This window comes from Coccinella septempunctata, chromosome 8 (genome assembly GCF_907165205.1).
Source record: "Coccinella septempunctata chromosome 8, icCocSept1.1, whole genome shotgun sequence".
Classification (NCBI taxonomy): domain Eukaryota; kingdom Metazoa; phylum Arthropoda; class Insecta; order Coleoptera; family Coccinellidae; genus Coccinella; species Coccinella septempunctata.
Window position 1 is genome coordinate 19,126,048 of NC_058196.1, and position 22,179 is coordinate 19,148,226.

Below are 22,179 nucleotides of genomic sequence, written 5' to 3' on the forward strand. Positions count from 1 at the left end.
AGGTGACTTTACTTTTTTATTCCAAGGTATTGCGTTAGTAAAAGTGTAGGCAAAATTCGATAGAATTGAATGGCAGCTCTGTAACCGTGAGAGTTCGGGGAAAAAAGGATGGCATGTTTCCGATCTCGATTTTCAAAAGATTCATAATGGCCAAAACCGCATCCCTCTACCTTCTTTTGTTCTCAAGTTATATATAAGTGAAAACTCATTTTTCGGCTCTTTGAATTGGTTCCTCTATTTCGTAAAGTTTCAGTGATATCGAAAAACAAATGTTACATTCTACAGACACTTTTTCGTGTAGAATGCAGTGGCGTAGTATAAAGATTCAGTGGTAACTTTCATTTTTTGAATATTATTTATTTTTACATTTTCCATATTAGTATTACCTCAATTAATAAGATAAGAATTCGGAATTCATAGAATTGAATTATAATATTATAATACATATAAATACACGCTGTGAGAGTTTTACAAATATCGAAGAATCGCAATAATTCTGGCATTAGCAAAAAGTAAATTGATATCTGGGGTTTTTTAGTTCATAAATATGAATATATAACTCATTTCGATGAAGCTCATAAAGGGGACAAGGTTTAGCCAATAATATGAACCAAACACGTCCTATTTTTCCATCTGATCAATATCAACCTTATGAAACAGAACTTCCAGATCTATTCGCGATAAAAACTCGCACTATTTTTATTTCGGCCTCATTTGGCTCAGAATCATTCATTTTTGACTTAAGTTTCACACCCTGTAACTCGCGAACTAGGTATGTAAAAATTTTATCCAGTCAGCTGAAAAATTTCCTGGATCAAAAAATGTTTCTTAGTCTTCAGGGGGACATCAAATGCAGATAATTAATCTGACCTTGGAGTTTGATTTCAAGGTCATCTATTTGCAATTTCAAAATTCAGCTGCAAAGAGATTTCATTATCTCGCTGTACAGTTGGAAAAATATTCAAACTAGTTGTTTTTTAATATGTTCCTACCGAATACAAAAGCTAATGATTCTATAAAAAATAACTTCGAAGTACTTCATCGTGGCCATCTTGAGCAAGAAACAAGTCATATCTTCAGAGACATTCATTTCATGGAAAAAATGGAACAGACAAAATGTTTTTATTTTTTCACTAAGATAAATATCCTGCACAGAAACATGTATACCTATTCCCTATTCACAAAAATTACTTGACCTTGAAATGACCTTGAAATCAAACTCCAAGGTCAGATTAAGTGTCTGCATCCGATGTCACCCTGAAGACTAAAGATCTTTCTTTCGAAGTTCAAAGCATTCTTTGATCCAGACTCTTGCCAATCCACATCTCCAAAGAAATACAGTTTATGAATAAAAAACCCGAAAGAAACAAAATGATTTTAGTTTTTCACGAAGATTGATATCCTGCAAAGAAAAATGTATATTTCCTATTCAAAAAATTTACTTGACCTTGAACTCAAACTCTTTGGTCAGATTAATTATGCATTCGATGTCTTCCTGAAGACCAAGAAACGTTTGAAACATGTTTTGATCCAGGCTCTTCCCAAGAAGTTATTTCAGTGGATCCCTGTATAGTTCAGCAAAGAGAAAAGTATGCAGAATTTATTTTTTTGGTTCCTTGAGGTTGATTCTCTCAGCTAATGCTCGATTTTGATTAATAACATTCAAGGACAATCTCAAAAATTTCATGCCGAGGGCTAGCAGGTTTTACCAGGATCAATTACAAAGCACTTGTTCGAATTCTCTTCTTATTGCATCTCTTAAGGGCAGCTTTCCTCTTCAGTTCACCTTGTACAGAGCCTCACCAGAAACCAAACAGAAGCATAGCAAAAATTACCACAATAAGTCGTGTTTTCTGGGTATATACTCATTTTCAAGCTAATTATTATTCAGGGTTTCTGGAGCTATAACCTACCAATGAAATCGTCAACGTTTCACTTATCATTCTATAATAACTGACCAAAAGATAACAGAGGCATATTGGCTCTGCCGTCAACCACGATTTTGGCAGAAATAGCCACCCTTTTCGATGGTCCCATGAAATATGGACCGAAAACTGCAAGTGGAGCGCGTCGTGGACGACCGCGTGGCGGTAAGTTCGGCGGCCGATTCTCGTCGTCTCCAATGCCTGTCGTTGCCGAGGCTCCTTTCGATCCGTTGCTGAGCGCTATCTGTGCCGCAGAGACACACGATGGCGGATGCGCCTTGTTCGCGCGCTCTAACACCGTCGCCAAGAAAACGTGCCCGTTCAATGTTGACGTTGAGATGGATCCGACGCATGTACAGCCGAACATCTTCTCCTGTCCTCCGATGGGTACCGCGTTTTACAGGTTGGTATTGAGGTGTAAAATTTGTTGGTACCCCTTGCTTCATTCGGGTCGAAATATCCGAACAGTTCAAGAATTATCCAAAAACAGTTCCCATTTTAATCATGAGAATATCTTCGAAATATCGACAACGCAATGTTAGCAATAATTTCGGTTGTTGCTTAAAATATCCACTAAGGCCACCCGCCAACATGCTCACAAGAACCAAAAACAACAAATAATGAAGATAAGAAGTCTACCCCGACCTACTACATTTTCCTTTTAATTATAGATCCAAAATTATCTTGAGAAAATGATAATGAAATACAAAAAAGAATTTCAAATTATATGAGTTAAGCCCGTTTGCAACAGCCGAGAATTCTCTAGAAAATTTACTCGAGATTTCATGCGCCTTGAATTCTTTACCGTTACATACGCACTTTCGGTAGAGAAGTCTCGGCTGTTACAAACAGGCACACCTTCAGTTTTGGTTAGCACACCATGCATACAATTTCATTCGCTCAAGACACCGTCATTAAAGAATCAATTGAAAATAACAATGCAGGACCATACTGAGGTCAGAGATGCCTCAGTAACACTACAAAAGGAGTGATTGCACAGTGCATGGTGCTGACCTGTCGGTGCTACTGCGCCTGAATACTCGGTGAGCAGTCTATTATACAGGCTGTTGCAATAAAAATAATCCGCACCTGATATTTCTCATATTATGATGATAAGGGATTTTGAAGAGGGAATAGAGGTCGAGTGACTATACACTTCAAAGGACATCCAATTCCTTTTTCAGTAATATCTAACTCGATTCTCCCAGATTTGGTAAGAAAACTAATATTCTCTTATGAACAGAAATCATACAAATTAAATGTTGCCCCATTCGCTTCTATAGAATAAAAATAAGACTATTCAGAAATTTGAGATATCTTGAGGTTTCTTCGTGATCCGATGGAATCAATTTTTCCTGCAAATTCTGAACAAATAAGATTCACCTATCCTTTGCGTTCGATACTGATAATTTTTATGTCTTTACAGATCCTTACCAGTACCTAGAAGACATACGCCGTATTTTGGTCAACCTGACTATAGAATATATGAGCTCAATAAAAGGTTACAGCAGAGGACGGAGGTAAGCGTAAGTTGATCATTTTTCATGTATTTATTCCTTATTTACATTTGAATTCAACTACTTTTTTATTCCAAAAAGAATATAGATTTTGTTTCATTATTATTATAAGCCAATAGAATTGGGCAATTTGAATTATTGCCAAACTAAAAGCTCAATATTCCACAGCTGTTAAGTAACTATATAACGCGAATTCAACACCACCAGCAAACCAGTGGTACCCACTGTATTATATTAAGACACTAAAATAAAGTTATATAATTTATATTCATATTTATTATACATACATTTCAACTGTCTAAATTGTTTAGGTCAAAAGGAAGCCTTTTTTTCATCACCATTGTTTCCGATTCGGCCTAGATAAAAAGATATAGCTATTTTAAATTTTCATAATAAGCTATCCCATTCCTGTAAATACAAAATTTCAGAATTATAAGCTAAATCTACACTACACTAGACTACACATCCCTGGACCCTGGATCATTTAAACAGAATTTCATTCAGCCAAAGAACCCATTTTCTCGATTTTCACAGATATTTTTTATTTTTGAATAACCCGAAAACGACGCATCATACGAGAAAATATGAAGTATACTTCAATTTTCCAAAAATGCCAAATATTCATTAGAGGGCGTCTAACTTACGTTTAAATAATAATAATAACTACTTGATTTCTTATTGCATTCTACATACAAATACATAAAGATAACACAAAGGTTGGGTTCTTTGAATTTCTGGTATTTTTATGGTATTTCATGATCATTATGAAGAACTGGGAGATGTGAAATTCTGTGTTCGGAGGAGATTCGTAACATAAAAAAAACTATGTATATGCCTAAATCATTTGTGAGAAATATCGGAAAATTACAATTTTTTCTAACGAAATCGAGTAGGATCTGTTTTTCATAAAATCAATCACTATAGGAACTTTATGAAAACACCTCGAAAGTTGAGCATTTTAAGGACTTTTGGAGTACGGAATTATTTTCTAGGGCAAAATTTGTGCTTCTTTTAATTAATTATATAATTTGACATACGTACATTTGTTATTGTTTTTCTCTTTACAGGAGAGTGATAATTTATGGTGGGACGCCTTTGCAACGGAGTTCTTCGAAGATGACGCTTCCTTAACGCTGGCGTTCTGCTTGGAAGATGGTCCTAAACGATATAGTGAGTATTATTCTATTTATAATAAGTTTTTTTTGCGGTATTTGTCATTCATTCAATTTTTTTCTAAATACGTCGATGTATTATTTGTTGATAAATTTTTCATACTGTATACTGTAATGTTCTTTTCTCACTTATACATGGAATTTAATACACGGCTGCAAAGACAGGAGGCCAAGCTTCTATGTACTAGAAGAGTCTCTTCTCTTCTGTCCTATACCTAAAATGGAAACTTTTAGAGTTATCAAAGAGAAATTTAAAACAGAACAATATGTTTTCGACTGAATTAGGCACATAAATCTGTCCTCGTGGAATATGCCTTGAAGGTGTACTTCAGACAGAATTTATTTTCAACATAAAGCTAGTATCCTAATATGAATATAGGTGATACCTCGAGATGTACAAAAGTAAAAGTAATATCAAAAGAAGGGAAGATATTCATGGAGTACATGTCGCTTGGCTGCTAGTCATCGATAAGACGAATGTAAAACCAATGCGAAGTAGAGGCAAGAACCAATGAACGCCGGCTTCGTTGTGCTACTTCCGGTGAGATATCATCTTGGACCGAGATTCCTCTGAAGATCCAGCAGCCTCAAAAGACACTTCTCCGTTGTATCAGATGAAAACCTAAAAAACAAAGACTAAAGATCTTTTCTTATGTTCACATAAAGTTACTAAAATGATTTGAACTTCACTATTCACACAATCCTCGTGCGATGAAAAAAGTACTATTATTATGCCCAACCCTGCATAGGTGAGATGCAATCATTACTCCGTTGTTTTTCATCAAAAGAATGCCTGTGGTGATCAGGAAGTACTTTTGAAATATGCTCAATTGGTTGTCCTTGGTTGCAAATAAGCTCCTTTAGAGCCGACTTATAACCCATGTCAATTCATCAAACAGACACATTTAATTTCTAAACCTAATAATTTTTTACAGCAATCGGGAGGACGCTCATTCCAAGATATTTTAGGAGTATATTCGAAGGGGGTGTGACTGAGTTATACTATAATATGAAACATCCAAAGGAGTCCTTCCACAACACTAGTATTACATTGGACTGTGATCAGTGCACAATGGTGACGCATCATGGCAAACCATGGCAAACAAAGGTAGGAATATTGGAAAAAAAGCACAGTGTCCTTATATTTGATTGGTTTAAATTGCTTTCATTCAACTTGATTGACGCATATTGGCTGCTAATTGGAAATAATAACATTTGCGTTGTATGTTGTATTGTTTCCCAGTATTTTGCAAAATATTTTTCGAAAATGGAGGGAATGCATGATATTGTTTCACTTGTACCCATATATCTGCCATTCTGGAATTTTGAGTGGAAAATTGTGGGAAAACACTCGAATAGGTCAATTTTCATTTCAAATTGCGCAACTTTTCTAGTTCCTAGGTATAATTATTGGAGTTTCGCCTTTTCAAGAGGTAAGAGAGCTTTTTTGAATGACAGCCATAATTTTTTATGATTTGATCATTTTTCTCTCGGTTTTTTATCAATCCACTTTTATGTTTTTTGAGGTGAGTGGAAGGTATAATTGGGATATGTGGGCATTCTCTATGAAAGTTGGGGGGTGGTTATTTTTTTTTTAATGGCAACCACAACTTTGTGTTGCCATTCTTTGGTCATGGATGGGTTTTTCGTTATTGATGAATAATCTGAAATTAAAATCACAATCACATAAATAAATGAAAATATAATAGATAGTTACTTTCTTTCATCACTTACTGCCCTACTAAAAGAGCATGTTTTCGATAACACTTCAAAAAAATGAAAAACTCCAAAATCATACATACATCATTGGCCTCAAAATACATAAAAGTTCGATCATTTCACCATAAAAAATGATTGACAATAAAATCCACCAATTACCAAATTATCTTCGGCAACAAAAGGGTCTATCCATTTCTTACGCATGAATTTAGATTCAAGCTGAAATAGAAATATCGAAATCACGAATCATGACTAAAGGTCAAAACGGTTTCTAACGTTGCAAATAATAAAGGTACTAGAATATACAGTTTTACTACCACTGCGATTTTTGCGAAATTCTTCTTTTCCGCACGCAAATGATTCAGCAATTTTGAAATGCTACATATAATTATAGTTTTTTATACCTTGGTTATATTCTTTAACTTCATTCTTAAAATATTCATTTTTAGGTCTGTACAGAAGGCCGATTAATCCTAGAATTTACATTTGACGACTTAATGAGGATAAAATCGTGGCATTTTACGATAAGGACACATCGAGAGCTCATCCCCAGGTCTGTAGTAGGTGTACATTCGCAACAGGATCCTAATATGTTAGAACAGTTATCAAAAAATATCACTAGGCAAGGAATCACGAATTCTACACTCAATTACCTTAGGGTAAGTTAACTTACTTTATAATATATTTTTATCATTCGATTTTGATCGTCTCTTGTATAGGTTATCGCTTTTATTATTGTTCTGGAAATAATGATTCGAAGTTGGCATTGCAAGAATTTCTGTCAACCTTTCTTAAACACATTAATCAGAGAGAAATACTATCGAAAAAAAAAATGTTAGAATACTTGAAAAATTTTTGGATTGTCATAAATTGTAAAAATTTATCATGATTTGATTGAAGCTTTGGCTTGAAGGAAATTATGCAACTGTTTTTTTTTTTCAGTTATGTGTGATATTAGAACCCATGCAGGAATTGATGTCCAGGCACAAAGCATACGCGCTCAGTCCAAGGGACTGTCTAAAGACAACACTTTTTCAGAAGTGGCAGAGGATGTGTGCCCCGCCGGGTAAGAGAGGTACCAATTTTATTGAGCACTTGAGCCTACTTCATAATGCTAAAAGAGTTGTTTTGCTCTTTTTTATGCTTATAGACATATATCGATCAAAATCTCAAAAGGTGAAAATGTAATCGAAGTATATTCACAATAACACTGTTTTCTGATTAATTGAAGACATGAAATCTTTATTTATAAAAATTGAGGTTCCATATGCTGGTAGCCCCAAATCTCGTGAAGTATTTGATGGATTGACGTTCTTGTTTACAGACATTTAAACTCACTTTACTATATAACATACTATACTGCATTCAAATTTATTTTAGCAGTCGGTTGGCCATGAAATAATTTTCTCAAGTTTTTGTAACTAGAACGAAGTTAGGTTGGCACTCATGAAATGTCGTTAATGTCATAACGCCGTTGCCACAACTAACATCAATTTTTATTACGAAAATGCCGAAAGTGATTGAAAAAAAAACGACAGGGTTTCAGGAAGTACTATTTAGAATTCAGATCTGCTCATTCAAATAGTTATACCCTGATATTCTAAAATCCACAATACGTCAGACGGTAGCGAACATATTCAATGTAAGAGAATTTATAAAATGTTTCATCTGAATCTAAACGACATATATTTCAGCTGGATATTTCCACAATCAGAAAGATTGTGAATGAAGAGGATGACAAAGAATTTCTTTCTATTGGGAGACCCAAAAAAGTGGTGGCATTTGAGAATTTTATGTTTGAGTGAATTAATGCGAAAAGTTTACTACAGGATTTTCGATGAATGTCATCGGAGAATAAGTTCCCTAAAATGGATTTTTCTATTTTTCATTTGACTTCTCCTATACAATGTAAATGTCTTAAGGTACTAATAAATACCTATAATTTTTATTATTACATTGATGTATTAAGATGAATAGCCACAAATACGCGCAAGTTGCCCTGTTACTTGTTTATTAATGTGAAATTTTTTTTCAAAGATAAAGTTCATATTAACTTGAAACTTCCTTCAATTCCTTTTACTTATATTGATGCAAGATGATTTTTGTTGAGGAATTTAACATTCTTGTAATTATCTGTTAATCCCTTCGGGAGATACCCATTCCCAACCACTGCATCATATGCATTTCATCTTCGAGTTAGTACTTTTGAAATCTACAAATGATGTAAGCCAAAGAAGATAACGAACATAAACTCTCCTCAAGCTAGTGCATATTATGATATTATACTGATCTCTTGTATTTTCCATGCAAATAACTGGCTTTGGTTTTGGTATGACTTCAATCAGTTTGTATAAACTTCAATTATGATCGTCACATATTTTCCGAAGAGATTTGACATTGTGATAAAATACGTAATAACAGAAACTTTTACGTAGAACAGGCAACATAGCGTTGATTTAAAACCCAAAAATGTTTTGACAAGCTTCATAACCCCACATTTTCGTACTATACAGAGTGAAATGTGTCAAATTTCCATGGCCAACCGACTGCTAAAATAAAAGTGAATGAAGTATAGTGTTTGATATTTTTAGTAGTGATGGAAGGATACTGGCTGGATTAATCTCAAGAAATCCAACAGTTATCTGACTGATAGTTGTCAAAACATTGAAAGCGACCTCAGAAATTCGCACAAAATTAGAGACATTTTATCCATTCGTTTCCGGACTAATAACTAATGATGGTTATTGAATAATCTCAGAAACCAGCCATCAATAATTCTAAAAGATCTAAAATTAGATTTGCCAATGGAATTCGCTATAATACGAAATACAATGTGATGTAAAAACAGAGCAATAATTGCATAATATCGTAAGCTATATTTTGATGTTCTGTGAACTCGCGCAGCACAAGTTTTACTATTAGAACTCGAAAACCACTGGATCAATCAATAGGCTTCGCCATGCTTCTGATGAGTACAAAAATGCAAAATTTCATATTGATATTGATGATTGCGAACTGTAGCGTGCCAACATATTTTTTTAATAGTCCCCAATAGATTACACACGCACACACAGAAAACTTTTTTCTGAAGATTCTTACTTCCGGTAAGGTCATTCAAAGAACTCAGATTAACATAGTTCATCACTAAAGCATTTGAACAAAAATTGTAATACACCTGGATATAAGACGAATGATCGACAAAGTCTGGCATACTGAATTATTACATAGAATTAAAACATTTCTACCGCTGAAATACTATCCGATTATGCTATCATATCTCACAGATAAAGAATTCAGGGCAATTGTAGGCGAAGAAATATTGAAAAACTACTCCATTAGTAGGAGTTGCCCAAGGAAGCGTTCTCGACCTAATTATCTATTTATTATACAGGTTGTCCCAACAGGAGTGCCTATTAGAATAATTCGATCTCTTCCTAGTTATATCTTCATACAAAATTTGAAAGAGATCGAATTATTATTTCTCCATAAACTTCCAATGGGTGGGACACCCTGTATATTTCTGATTTTCCAACATGCATAGAAACAACTTTTGAAACTTTTGCCAATGATACGGCAGTTCTTTCATCCGAAGAATATCCTTTAACCTAATCGCAGTCGTAGAACGCTTGAATCTGATTGAAAGATGAGCAAAAAATGAAAGATTTAAATCAATGGAGAAAAATCCAAGTGAAACGACTTCATCTTGAGGAAAAAAACATACCCATAAATCCGCATAAATAATAAAATAATACCGAAAGAGAAAACCATAAAATGTTCAGGATTTCATGAGATTGTCTGAAAATCAGAAAAATCTCATTGGAAAACGAAGTATTGCTGTACTTTATTGAGTTCAATGACTAAACTATCAATATGGACGTATGGAATAAAGATTTGAGGATGCACAAGCAAATCAAATGTAGCTATTATACAAATATCAGTCAAAAAATCCAGAAGATCTAATAATTCCATATGTCCATGAAGTAATAAAAAAACAACAACTATCAAACAAAATTGGAAGGCACACAAATACGCCATTGCATGCGCCACTATTATTGAACAAAAGAAGCCACGTTATATTAGTTTTTATCGAATTAGCTCATACAATGTATGAAAATACCTACTATATTTAAACATGATTGGATCTATATTTTCATAAATATGTATACGGAAAATATTTTTTCGAAGAGCGAAGCAGTAGAATTTAAAATGGTGGCCACTTTACTGTCTCATCTCGTCAGGATGAGATATTTCTTGTCCTTCCTTCACCTGAAAACACATTAGCCATGCCCTTTCGTTCCATTTATTCATTGGTATATGAAAAATGAAGTTACTTGGGAAATATTTTGGTTACATTTTCATCCCAAAATTGAACAGAAAAAGGTTCAATAACATGAGAAATTTACGCCACTGATAAAAAATAATACCCTTGATTTTCTAAATAAAAAAATCCAGAAGTGTGAGATAACTTATTAAAAATTAATTTGAGGTCAAACCGAAATGAATGAAAATATAATTCGAAAAAGTAGTAACTTGCATAACACTGTTATTGTTCATTCAAGAAATAGTTTTCAAATGGAGTATTATTATGATGGCATGGCGTATCATGCCAACTCTATTTCGTTTTCACAAATGACGCTTCATATGTGTGTATTAATTACATCATTTTTGTTGTAAGTGTTTTGGGCTGTTTTTGAGAAAAAAACAGTTGAGTGTGAATTACGATGATTTTAAAGATATCAAAACTTTTTCTCAAGCAACTATAATCTGCATTCATATTTTATTTTTTTTTCAACATTTGAACTTTTACAAACTTAGCTTGATTTACATTGCAATAAGTTTTATAAACCGCTACAAATTTCTAGATATTGTAATAGCATCTTTGGTTTGCGAAGGTAAATCTGCCAGTTCAACTACTTTATCACTGTGATTTCAACTGAATAAGTTAAGTTTCTCATGGGGCTTTCGTGCTTGAATAGCAAAAAAGTTGAAACACACATCAAAGGGAGGAAACTCTACTCATAACTTCGTTTGTCCATTCATTTCTGTTACCTCTCTGTAGATATAAAAATTTTTATAGTATACTGAGAGCGTCTTTCATGGGTATTACTGTTGTTTCTATTACTTTCAAAACTGCATAGTTTATTCAAATATTTCGCAAATCGTTTTAGTAAAAAAAATAGGTTTGCATATTTATGCTCAAACCACCTCCAAACAATTTCTAATCTTTGTTTTTTACAGAATCTCAGAGACCTGCTAATAAAAGAAGAAAACGCAAAGGTTCAAACTCAGGGGGCGCAGCAAACAACTCAGCACCAACGCCAAATAAAAAACGATCTCCCGGGCCGAATTTTTCCCTAGCGTCCCAGGTACGTGTGCATTTCAAATCAATTACATCAAGAGTACAATTAATATAGGATTTGTTGGTCTATTTCCATGAATCCAAAGTTCTGGAAAATGCAAAGTAAATCCTATAACAAATTTTTCATTCAATGCATTTCACGTCAGTCAACAACTAGTCAATTTATTGAAATCAAATAACCTACACGGTGAACACATAAGCAATGAAGAAGAGTGCCCTATAATTCACGTTAATTACTTTTTTCTACCTGAATTATATTCGGTTTAATGTTAACACGAACATCAATGTAATTCTGAAATCAAGTCACGTTCTCAAAATTTTTACATCATCATATAATTTGTTTTGCGTTCAATTTATGGATTATCGTCAAACATCGGCCAATCAATTTAATATTTCTTTTTATGTCTAATTTCAAACGTCTCATTGAGATACTGGAACTGACCGTATTATTTTTTCAATAATCTCAATTCTTCAGAATGAGATGAAAAAAGGCATATAGCCCTTTGAACCTTTTGATAAAATAAATTCCTACTATTACATACTAAGATGAAAAAAAATTTCATTACCTTGACCTGTCGTGGGAAAATAATCCGAAATATTAATATCTTTAGTATTTTCTATTTGTAGAATAATGCTTGACCATTTCACGTTTTATTTCATATTACGCTACTCCTGCCAGAAATGGATTGATATTTGTTGCTGAAAATGGTTGGGATGGGATATTTTTTTCAACTTTTGTTGGGTTGTACTTATCTAAATCGAATTTTTACTTTTTTCGTGTGTTTTAGGTCTGCGATTTTTAGTAGTGATTTAAGTAAAGTGTATCCCATTTTGGGTGAGACAGCCAGGTTACTTGCTTGCTATTTAAGATAGAGCCTTGCGGTTTTTACGTTCCTGTCCTACTTTTTTGCGAAACTCAAGTTGTCCTAATCAGATTTTGCATAACTGTTTCTGTTTATGAGATATAGTGCGATTTTGGAAATTGATACTTTTCGGACCCTTCCTTTATCTCCGAAGTTATTAGAAATAATGCTGAGCTAAAAACTACGTCTGATACAGAATACTGCGTAAAATCCAGGGGCGTTCTCAATATTTTTTTTCGGAGTGTGATTTTGAAGATACGACACAAACTTATATTTTTTTCAATGGAATACCCTGTATTTTATTACTTCGTTGAATTCGTTATTTTTTTCCCTTCGAAATGATGTATAATATTATGTAGGTAAGATGTTCAGAAATGCTAAGAAACACTAAAACATCATATAATGATGATTTTTGTTAGTATGCCATGGATTTCCCATATAAAAAATGAATCATTTGGATAATTTTCATTTGTAATTTTTACTTATAGGATAGTAAGCGAACAAAGATAATACAATAATTACCAAAACGACAAACGAAACCTAGATAAAATCAATAAAATCATAAAACAAATTAGATACAGAAGAAATACCAAATAAAATATTTATCATTGAAACAAATTTCCAGCATTGCATAGTATCTTACTAATAAAACTGTTCAAATTGCTGTCCATTTTCCCTAATACATAATTGACAAACCTTTTTAATATGGCTGAGTGCATTTAATATTAAAAAAGGGCGGTTTTGTGAATCCTGGGAAGCTGCCTCTGTTGATGCACGAAGTTCTTCGAGACTGTTGTGTCTGAAAGACAATAATAATTCATAGCGATGACAGCTCGATTCGATTTGATTTTTCTCTCCAATACCTACTTGATAAAACAATACTTCCAAATGCATAGTAGCCATAATAACAACAAGGATGTTTTGCTAATTTTGACATATAAAGTGACACTTTTTGAAACTCATTGATGTTTTGAACCGCTTTACTTTTCGTAACCAGTTACGCAAAGTAAAATATTTCGCAACTTATGATGAAACTATGAAACGATACTTGCTTTCATAGTTACGGAGTGAAAAAGTTTTTGGTACTTTTAATTTGAATTCATAGTAACATCCTATTCAAAATTTAAAAGAATATTCTGTAAACACGTTGGGAAAAACTATTTTTCGAATTTCGCGATCTTTTGCGCAACGAGCGAAGTGAGACGAGAAGATGAGATAAGCAGAAATACGCTGATTAAGAAAAATAATGCTTTTCCCAACTGGTTGCACAAATAACTATTTTATCATCCATGACCTATTACTTTTAATAATCAAAAGTAATAATTCTCTTCTTGAAACTTGGAAAATTCATGGCTCACTAACAAAAAATTATCATTATGTGATGTTTTAGTGTTTTTCAGCATTTCTGAGCATCATACCTGTATAATATTATCATAACAACATTTTGAAGGAAAAAAAATAACGAATTCAACGAAGTAATAAAATATAGGGTGTTCTTTTGAAAATAATCATCAGTATCTTCAAAATCATACGAGCGAGAAGCGAGAAACCTGGCTGTCTCACCCAAAATGGGATGCACTGTACATTTTATCGAAAATATGCCTGTTTCATAGGGTATTGATTAAATGAAAATCACAAATACAAAAATAAACGAACATTTTATTAAAGCGTTGTTTCATCTTCCATCAACTACTACCCTACGATTTTGACATTCAGAAAATCCTCAATTATACATGACAGTTAGGTAAAATTTACCTATTCAAATATTACTCTACAAAATATGCAATACCGAGGATATGAATTATTTTGCATGTTACTTTTTTACTCACTCTTTATATGCCCTCTTAGAGAAACCTAAGTTGGTTAATTGTTTGATAACACAATTTTGATTTATTTTCATTCAGGCATAAGAGAGAGAGAAAAAGTTTATTTTAATGGCCATCAACCTGAGGTCCTTCAGCCCAGGCATATGATTTGTTGATAACTTTGTAATTGGACGATTTTTCTGTATTTTTCCAGGATGTGATGGTAGTGGGTGAACCGTCGCTCATGGGAGGAGAATTTGGAGACGAAGATGAGCGGCTTATAACACGATTGGAGAATACCCAGTACGATGCAGCCAACTCGCTGGAGCATGATAATCATGGTTTCCATGCGGATTCGCCGATGCCCGGCTCGAACTCTTGGGGCGCTAGCGTCGGAGATCGAGGCGGCCCCCCCCAAGGAACCACTCCTAATCAGGACTCTGATAAAAAGTCACCTGCAGTCAGTCAGTGATGTTAGGACATGGACAAGGTTCTAGAGTTTCAGTTTCTTCAAAGGTTCAAATTATTCTAATACAACTTCCTTCCACCCCTGAATAAACTTTCCTCTTAACAATAAGTTTCATTTTCTAATACTCTTGATGAACTTGATCCAAGATGTATGACAGAAATTCTATAAGTTTTATATCAGTTAGAACAGCCGCCATCGAATTTGGATTCTATATCGAACTTAGGCCTGTGGAAGTAATAGTCTTACGAAACTTTCCTGATAAACATATATATTGTTTGCAATAACAAATAGATATTTTTAAAGATTTACCAATCATACTTAGGTTGCAAGTCTAGTCCCTTTTTCTGAATTAATTGTCTTCACGATTAAATTCCTTTATTTTGACACATCATGACTCAATTAACAGGAAATAAGGATTCATAATTGAATTTTACCCATTACCTTACAATTGGGAATAGGCAAAAGAAAAGTAGACAAACTTGATGGTGTGTCATCTTTTATTCTGAAGTTTTTCCAATGCAAATCACAAAATTTCCCTTCCTATTAAACCTAATTTAAAAAAGGTCAGTTTATGTGCCTACCATTAAAACTTGACAAAAATCACAGAAAAGCTTCGTTCGATTTTGAAGTAATCTCGAGAAATCTCTCCATTCAAAAAACATACATTAAGTATACCTTGATTAATTTCAATTGGGATCTTAGACTATTTACAAACAGGTCAGTTCGAATGAAAAAATGTTGTAGGAAGGCATCATCTACAGTCTAAAAACCATCACCTTTTGACATAGTTACAAGGAAAGATTTATCAGGATATTACGAAAAATAAAAGAGAAAATAGACTCGTTTTATGTTACCTTTGAAGGGAAGATCTTATTGGTAAAAACCCAGTGTTGAACTATTCGAGTGGAAAAAGAATACAATGTGCATATGGTTTTCTTATCAGTGATACATAAGCAGTGAAAGAAGTGTTACAGATTAAATCGTTGGTGCTTATTGTATCTGTACAGAAAGTATCTGCAAGGACCAAAAAAATGGAGAGGAGTATTTTCATTCAGGTACAATAAAGAGCAATGCACACGTCTCAGTGCAATTTTATCAGTTCAGTCATATAAAGAACGGTCTGTTTCTGGTACCTCTGTTGAAATTCTGAATTTTCAGATAGGGAAGCTCATTTGTACAGTAACTTCAAGCAGTCCTTTAGATATGGAGCAAGTAATGAGTTGTAAACAAGCTATTTTTTAAGTTTTAAAGTCTGAAACACTTGAAACTGAATCATCTTGCACCAGACAATTAATTTGTAAAATGGAATGATAAAGTTTTTTTTAATCCGTTTTCAAGTTGTTTATTGGAGAAAATATTCTATAAATATTTACCTTTTTATGTAAACACTGTAAATTATTGATTCAAACAATTTTAATTTAATTGTCAGGTGCGACACAATGAACGGGTAGATTGATCTATTTGATTAGTGATCAAAGCCTCTTTTTAATTCCAAAAGAGTTTCTTGAAGATTTGAATAGGTTAATTACTTATTTTCATTCAAGTATCTCAGACAAAGTAATTTCAAGTGAAAGGACGAGAATTTCTTCATTTGAAGAATATTTCCCGTTTTAGGATCAATTTTGTATAGTCGAAGCTAAATTAAAATTGTAAAACATACATATAAATATTATGTTCGCAAGGAAAAATGTAAGTTATTAATTTCAACAGTTTATTCCGTTGTATATGGGGAAAATTTCGACAGAGTTTTAAGCTTTTAAGTGAAATTGCAATCAATTTTCAAGAAAAAGTAGAAAAAATTAAATTGCCAAAAATATTGGAAATGGTTAGTTATGATATCTACATAGCAACATTGAAAAAATTTTGTCCTTCTGAAAGACAACTGGGAAAAAATGTTGAAAATTTATAAAAAAAAGTTATTATTACTTTAAATCAAATATATCTGTAGTATGTACAGTTCAACTTTAGGTCTGTTCAATATAAAAAAACTGTTTCATTCCTCTTCTTTATGGAAGTAATAAGTAGCGTTAATTTCATTTTTTGGGTAATAATAATTGAATATTTTCGGAAAAAAAGTTTTAATCCTCCAGTATTTTTTCCATGTTGATATTGTATAGAACATAACTTGAGAAATAATCAATTTTTCTGCTTAAATGTTATGTCTCTGTTGATAGATTCCCTATTTCGTATTCTTTATATAGTGTGAATGAGGATGGGGTATTTTATAAATATTTTTTTTTATAATGAATGGTCGAAATTTTTTGTATTGGTGTTAGAATGAAAGTTTTAATTGTAACAAGTGATTGAAAAATAAAAATATGAAAATTGAGGCTGCGGTAATGTCATTAAGTCTCATTTCCATCTGTGTAAATGTGTTTTTACAACTCTCTTGTTAGTAGTTATGTGTGTTTACTTGTTCCAATTTGGTTTATTTCAACTATCAATTGTAATCTCATGTGTAAAAGATGTTGTACTCAGTACAGAACCTACTGCAACCTCACAAATACAACACCTACAAAAAATGATCTATCATCGTTTTATTCCTCTATTTCAGTATCTAATCGATCTTGGGCATAAATTGATGTTAAAAGAACTAATAACTTTACGGTTATGATAGGTGTTTGTTTTCAGATTAAATATGTAGGGTGAGTCTTAGACTCATACAAATATTTCGAAAGTTGATTTGCAGATCGGCTCGGTTTAAAAGATGGAACAGGTTGTTGAAAACCCATGAAAAAATGTTATTTTTAGTTCTCACAAACCGTTTCATCGAATGAAATGAATTTCGGAATATAGTTTTTCATTTATTTGATTAATCTTTTTCGAACACAAGATATCACCCACGGCCTTCCAGTTTTCTTATTATAACCATTACATACCATAAAAATGCTAAAAATTCAAAGAACCCAACTCTTGAAACTAAGTTGGGCGCTATCTAACGAATATTTGAACGTTTCGTAAAATAAAATTCATATTTTCTCGTATAATGCGCCGTTTTCAACTAATTTGATGTTCAAAAATTGGGTACTTTGGCTGAATACAAGTATGTTTGAAAGATCCACTGATGTGTGGTGTCACAGATTTAGCTAGTTATTCTGAAGGTAATTTTGTTTTTCCAGGAACGGCACAGCTCATTATGAAAACTTGGGTATATCTTTTTATCAGGGCCGAATCGGATAATATTGGTGCAGAAAAAGTGTTTTTTTTTACCTCAAGAATTTACTGTTAAAATATTTTATGAGTCAAAGACTCACCCTGTATGATTTAAATGAAAAAAATCAGCATTAAGACTTCATTTTTTATGATTTTATTTTTTTGCTAACTGTACCTGTGAAGATATAGCATATGCTGTATCTTCTTTAACTGCACCCTTCTGCTTTGCAGGAAGAGTTTTTCATAAGGCATTCATACATGAACTCCTTGTTGGAAAAAAAAATAAATTGACTTGCTAAGCTTCAAATGCTCGTACAGTAACTTTATCAAACATGAGCTCGATGTATACAGCGCCATCTAACGGCGTCGGTATAAATAATGAAATAAATTCCATACTAAACTTTTTTTTTATGAACTCATTGTTCTGGAAAAGATTCATTTTGTACCTGGACTTTGATGTAATAATAAGCTGTATTCGGGTTCGGCTTTCGGACAGTCCTAGAATGGTTCTAGAACTGCGCAGAGGATTCGATACTAGGGCGCAACAGTTTTGCGCAGTTTTAGAACAATTCTCGAACCGTCCAAAAGTCGAACCCGAATTCAGCCTTAGGAAATGTAGTACTAACGTACAAATATCTATTATAGAACCGTTCCGGCAACAATATAGTGACACCGAGTGGCCTTGAAAGAAGTAAGTAATGTATTTCATATTTTTATAAAATTCAGTGTATCTACTGAAACGCCTACAGCACAATTCAATTCCATGTGCTTTACATCAAATAAGTGAATTCTCAATCACTTCGAAATTAGTCAGTGCAATTTTAAACATAGCTTGGCGTTTTATATTACAATTGCCAGAAAGTGGATTTTTCCAAGTTTTACTGTATAATCAAAATTCTCCTGCATCCAAATAAAATATTTGCGATATGAGAATATAGTAGTTCCTAAAAGAACTAATAGAGAGAAATATTATAGAGTCAACTCTATAATCTTTGTTGGTCTCATTTGACTTCGTCAGAGCAACACAACTGTAACCCAGACAAAAATATAATGAATTGATGGCCCCTTTAGAGTCATTAATTTCGCTTCTTATTTATAACAAAAAAATTTGCGAACCAAATCAATTTTGAAGCAATGAGATAAGAATGTATAACTTGAATTCCAGTAATTATGGGAAGATGTAAGATCAGTAAGACACATTTGCTGCTTTTTTTGACCGTTTGATGTGCATCTCGCTCGAACACCGATGCGTTCATTTGGGTTTGGGCTAGAAGCACCAGAGCAGCTCGCTCTACCTTTCCCTGTCCTCTCTTGCACCAACCCAAAGGCTGGTGGACAGGCGTGACCGCTTGAATCCTGTTAACACAGTTACACACTGGTTGCGTTCACAAACTTACGTACATTTATATTCCTCGGAGTATGCTCTCCGAGTCTCGGAGTAAGTTTGTGAACGCAAACACTAATAAATAAACGCAGTAACACACTAATATAACCTTAACTCAACAGCTGTACCGGTGGATAAAATGCCTTATTAGTCCAAGATCCCAGAGCGACAAGACATAACTTATTTTCACACAGATGAAACTTTAGGATCTCAGTAGAGTCTCATGTGCTTTGAATACCTGCGAACTTGTGGAGCTTGCCTAGTGACACCTGGGCAGATACCAGGTGGCAAAGGTAACTAAAAATAAGTGTTACTTAACTTATTTTCACATGGCTGATTTTTTTATATGTTTTAAAAAATATTATTCTGAAGTTATATTAAAAGTGACAGACACTTTCCATGGGCCAAAACTCTTGCCAGACGCTTTGAAGCTGCACAAAAAATAAATGAACTTAACTCATTTTCTTCTCGATCTTATGATACAGGCATCCTAAACTACTATTTTCCATAAAATTTACACTAACCAAAATTTCGATCATCCGAAATCACTTTGGTCCACATTATTTCGGCTAATCGAGACTGTAATGTACTGCAATCGATTGTTGCAAAACCTGGCATCATCTACGAAAATATAAAAAAATTATTCTTTTAATAAGAGACATGCCTGTCCATTAACTATTTAAGAATTCGAAAGAAAGAACTACCCCATTGTATCTGAATTAACAAGGGAGTTAGTTTATTGTGTATGTACAAGAGTTGATACTCTTAGGTATGTGTATGTGCCATGTGCGAGCAATGTATTACCCAGAGACTTTCTCTGTGGTATTACCGTAAAGGGACTCCAAACAGATTGTGAAAGGGAACCGAGTTACCATAGTCTCACCAAGGCTGTGGTCCGTATATACACTTTGGTTACTTCTGGTTAGTAAGTGGGCGGTCCGTATATGTCGAATTCCTGTCAATTTGGTTCAATATCAGTCACCAGAGTAACCGCTCTGGTAACTTTCGGTTACCAAATGTGTATATACGGACCATACGCCAAAGAGTAAGTAAGAGTTGGTTACTCTTTGGTCTAACTCTGAAACGCATGCATAGTGATAGTGCGCTTGCGCTCACACCACAGATTACAGAGAATAGATGGGACACCTCTTAACCCCCACCACAATTGATGTTTTTAGTGAGGATCGCAACCGCTTGGTGGCGCTACATTCGCAGTTAGTTTATTGTTCAGCCGCTAGGCCCGCTAGGTGCGATTCAAGCATGGCTTCAGTTCAGAAGTTGAGAGGTTAAGTTCGTTCTTTTCTGTTAAAAAATGTTGTATTATTAGTGGACGTTGTAGGTATTAGTGATTTGTAAGCTAATTTATACCTTTTAAAAATGAACAATTGTTGTGTACCTGGATGTATGGACCGAGTAAGCCAAAGACATCGTTTCCCCAAAGCCAATCCAAGTATTTTTAAAACTTGGTTAGAAGTTATTAATCCACAAAATTGGCAAGAATTATCCGATGAACAGATTCACAATAGATATTACGTGTGTCATCCACATTTTACCAAGCTGGACATACAAGAACCACAATCTGACTCGATGATGAATAAGAAAAAAAATTCAAAAGGTTAGTAACAATTTTTTTCATTTTTCATTGATTTTTGAAAATAAGGAAATCAATTTTCCTCATCAAATTTTCAGGTGATCAATTGTTACATAGAATATTTTTTGTTTTAGGGGTTAGAAAGTCAATTTTGACGAGGTTGCAGTACACTAGGATTTCACAACTAACTGCGAAAGAAAAAATAATGTACTCAATGTTGAAAGAGTGCAATGCTAGGATGAGTCAGCTTAAATACCAAAATAAATGTCTGAGGTAACAATTAGCTTATGCAAAAAAAATTATTTCATCTCGTGGATTTCAAACGCTTTCTTAGCATATCGCTGGACCAACTTATAATTTCATCTTATGTCAATTGAGGAATCAGACAGTCAAGGTAAACATAAAAAGATAATTATTATTCATTTATATTGATGGTTTCACTTTGTGGGAAAACAATATTTGTTTATTATACTTGCAATGTACAATGTATACCAATTGTATATTTTTCTTATAAATATTATTCTGAATTCGTTGAAAGAACGTAATTAGATGTCTGTCTACTTGAAAAAACCTGTACATATATTTTAAATATTATTCTGAATTTTTAATGCGAGTAATTTCACTTAAATTCTTTGAAAGTTCATAATTGTTCATTCATATTGATGGTTTCACTTAGTGGGAAAACAATGTTTGTTTATTTATATACCTGATAATGTTCGATGTATAACAATTTTATATATTTCTGGTAAATATTATTCTGAATTTGTTGAAAGTACATAATATTTTCACTTTGTGGGAAATGTTTGTTTAATTGAAATTTCACGAATATGTAAGTAATGATTATTATTATGTAAATAAACATTATTATTATAATTATTAATATTATTTCCTTAGCAGCATCCTTTCCTTTAAAATAGTTCAAGCTTTCTTGAACTAAATATTACGCGGACCCAGTAGTGCGAACGGTTTTGAAATTTCGCGCCTTTTCTCGCTAATACAGACTCCTGTATTGTTGATAATACAGTTTCCTTAGGTTGCTTGTAGTACGGATCGCATCCGCTATAGAAAAGCGCCAAACATTATTTCATCTCATAGAAGGCCAGTGTCCCATCTATTCTCTGTAATAAGTTATGTCTGGTCGCTCTGGGATCTTACTCTATATAGACCATATTAGTGAGGTTAGGCGGGAATTTTGAATCGCGATCCATCCGTGGATCTGGTC

At 33.4% G+C, this 22,179-nt stretch overlaps 2 protein-coding genes across 8 annotated transcripts in view; both read left to right on the forward strand.

Moving 5' to 3' along the window:
• The window catches only part of LOC123318542 (LIM domain-binding protein 2), a 68,192-nt gene extending 50,838 nt beyond the window's left edge, over positions 1 to 17,354 (forward strand). For 2 of the 7 annotated variants that reach the window (XM_044905193.1, XM_044905197.1), the window contains exons 3-9: positions 3,352 to 3,451; positions 4,510 to 4,612; positions 5,550 to 5,722; positions 6,783 to 6,992; positions 7,276 to 7,408; positions 11,572 to 11,699; positions 14,575 to 17,354. In XM_044905193.1, coding sequence (XP_044761128.1) covers positions 3,352 to 3,451; positions 4,510 to 4,612; positions 5,550 to 5,722; positions 6,783 to 6,992; positions 7,276 to 7,408; positions 11,572 to 11,699; positions 14,575 to 14,832 — 1,105 coding nt within the window. In that variant the 3' untranslated portion in view covers positions 14,833 to 17,354. Of the gene's footprint in view, positions 1 to 1,964; positions 2,329 to 3,351; positions 3,452 to 4,509; positions 4,613 to 5,549; positions 5,723 to 6,782; positions 6,993 to 7,275; positions 7,409 to 11,571; positions 11,700 to 14,574 lie in introns of all 7 variants that reach the window. The other 5 variants (XM_044905198.1, XM_044905199.1, XM_044905195.1 and 2 more) reach the window with 5 other exon arrangements.
• A 3,134-nt stretch (positions 17,355 to 20,488) lies between these two features.
• LOC123318544 lies at positions 20,489 to 21,837 on the forward strand. The gene is made up of 2 exons (XM_044905200.1): positions 20,489 to 20,981; positions 21,092 to 21,837. The coding sequence occupies exons 1-2, from the start codon at positions 20,744 to 20,746 to the stop codon at positions 21,232 to 21,234; spliced, it is 381 nt and encodes a 126-aa protein (XP_044761135.1). The 5' UTR covers positions 20,489 to 20,743; the 3' UTR covers positions 21,235 to 21,837.
• Positions 21,838 to 22,179: the final 342 nt, after the last annotated feature.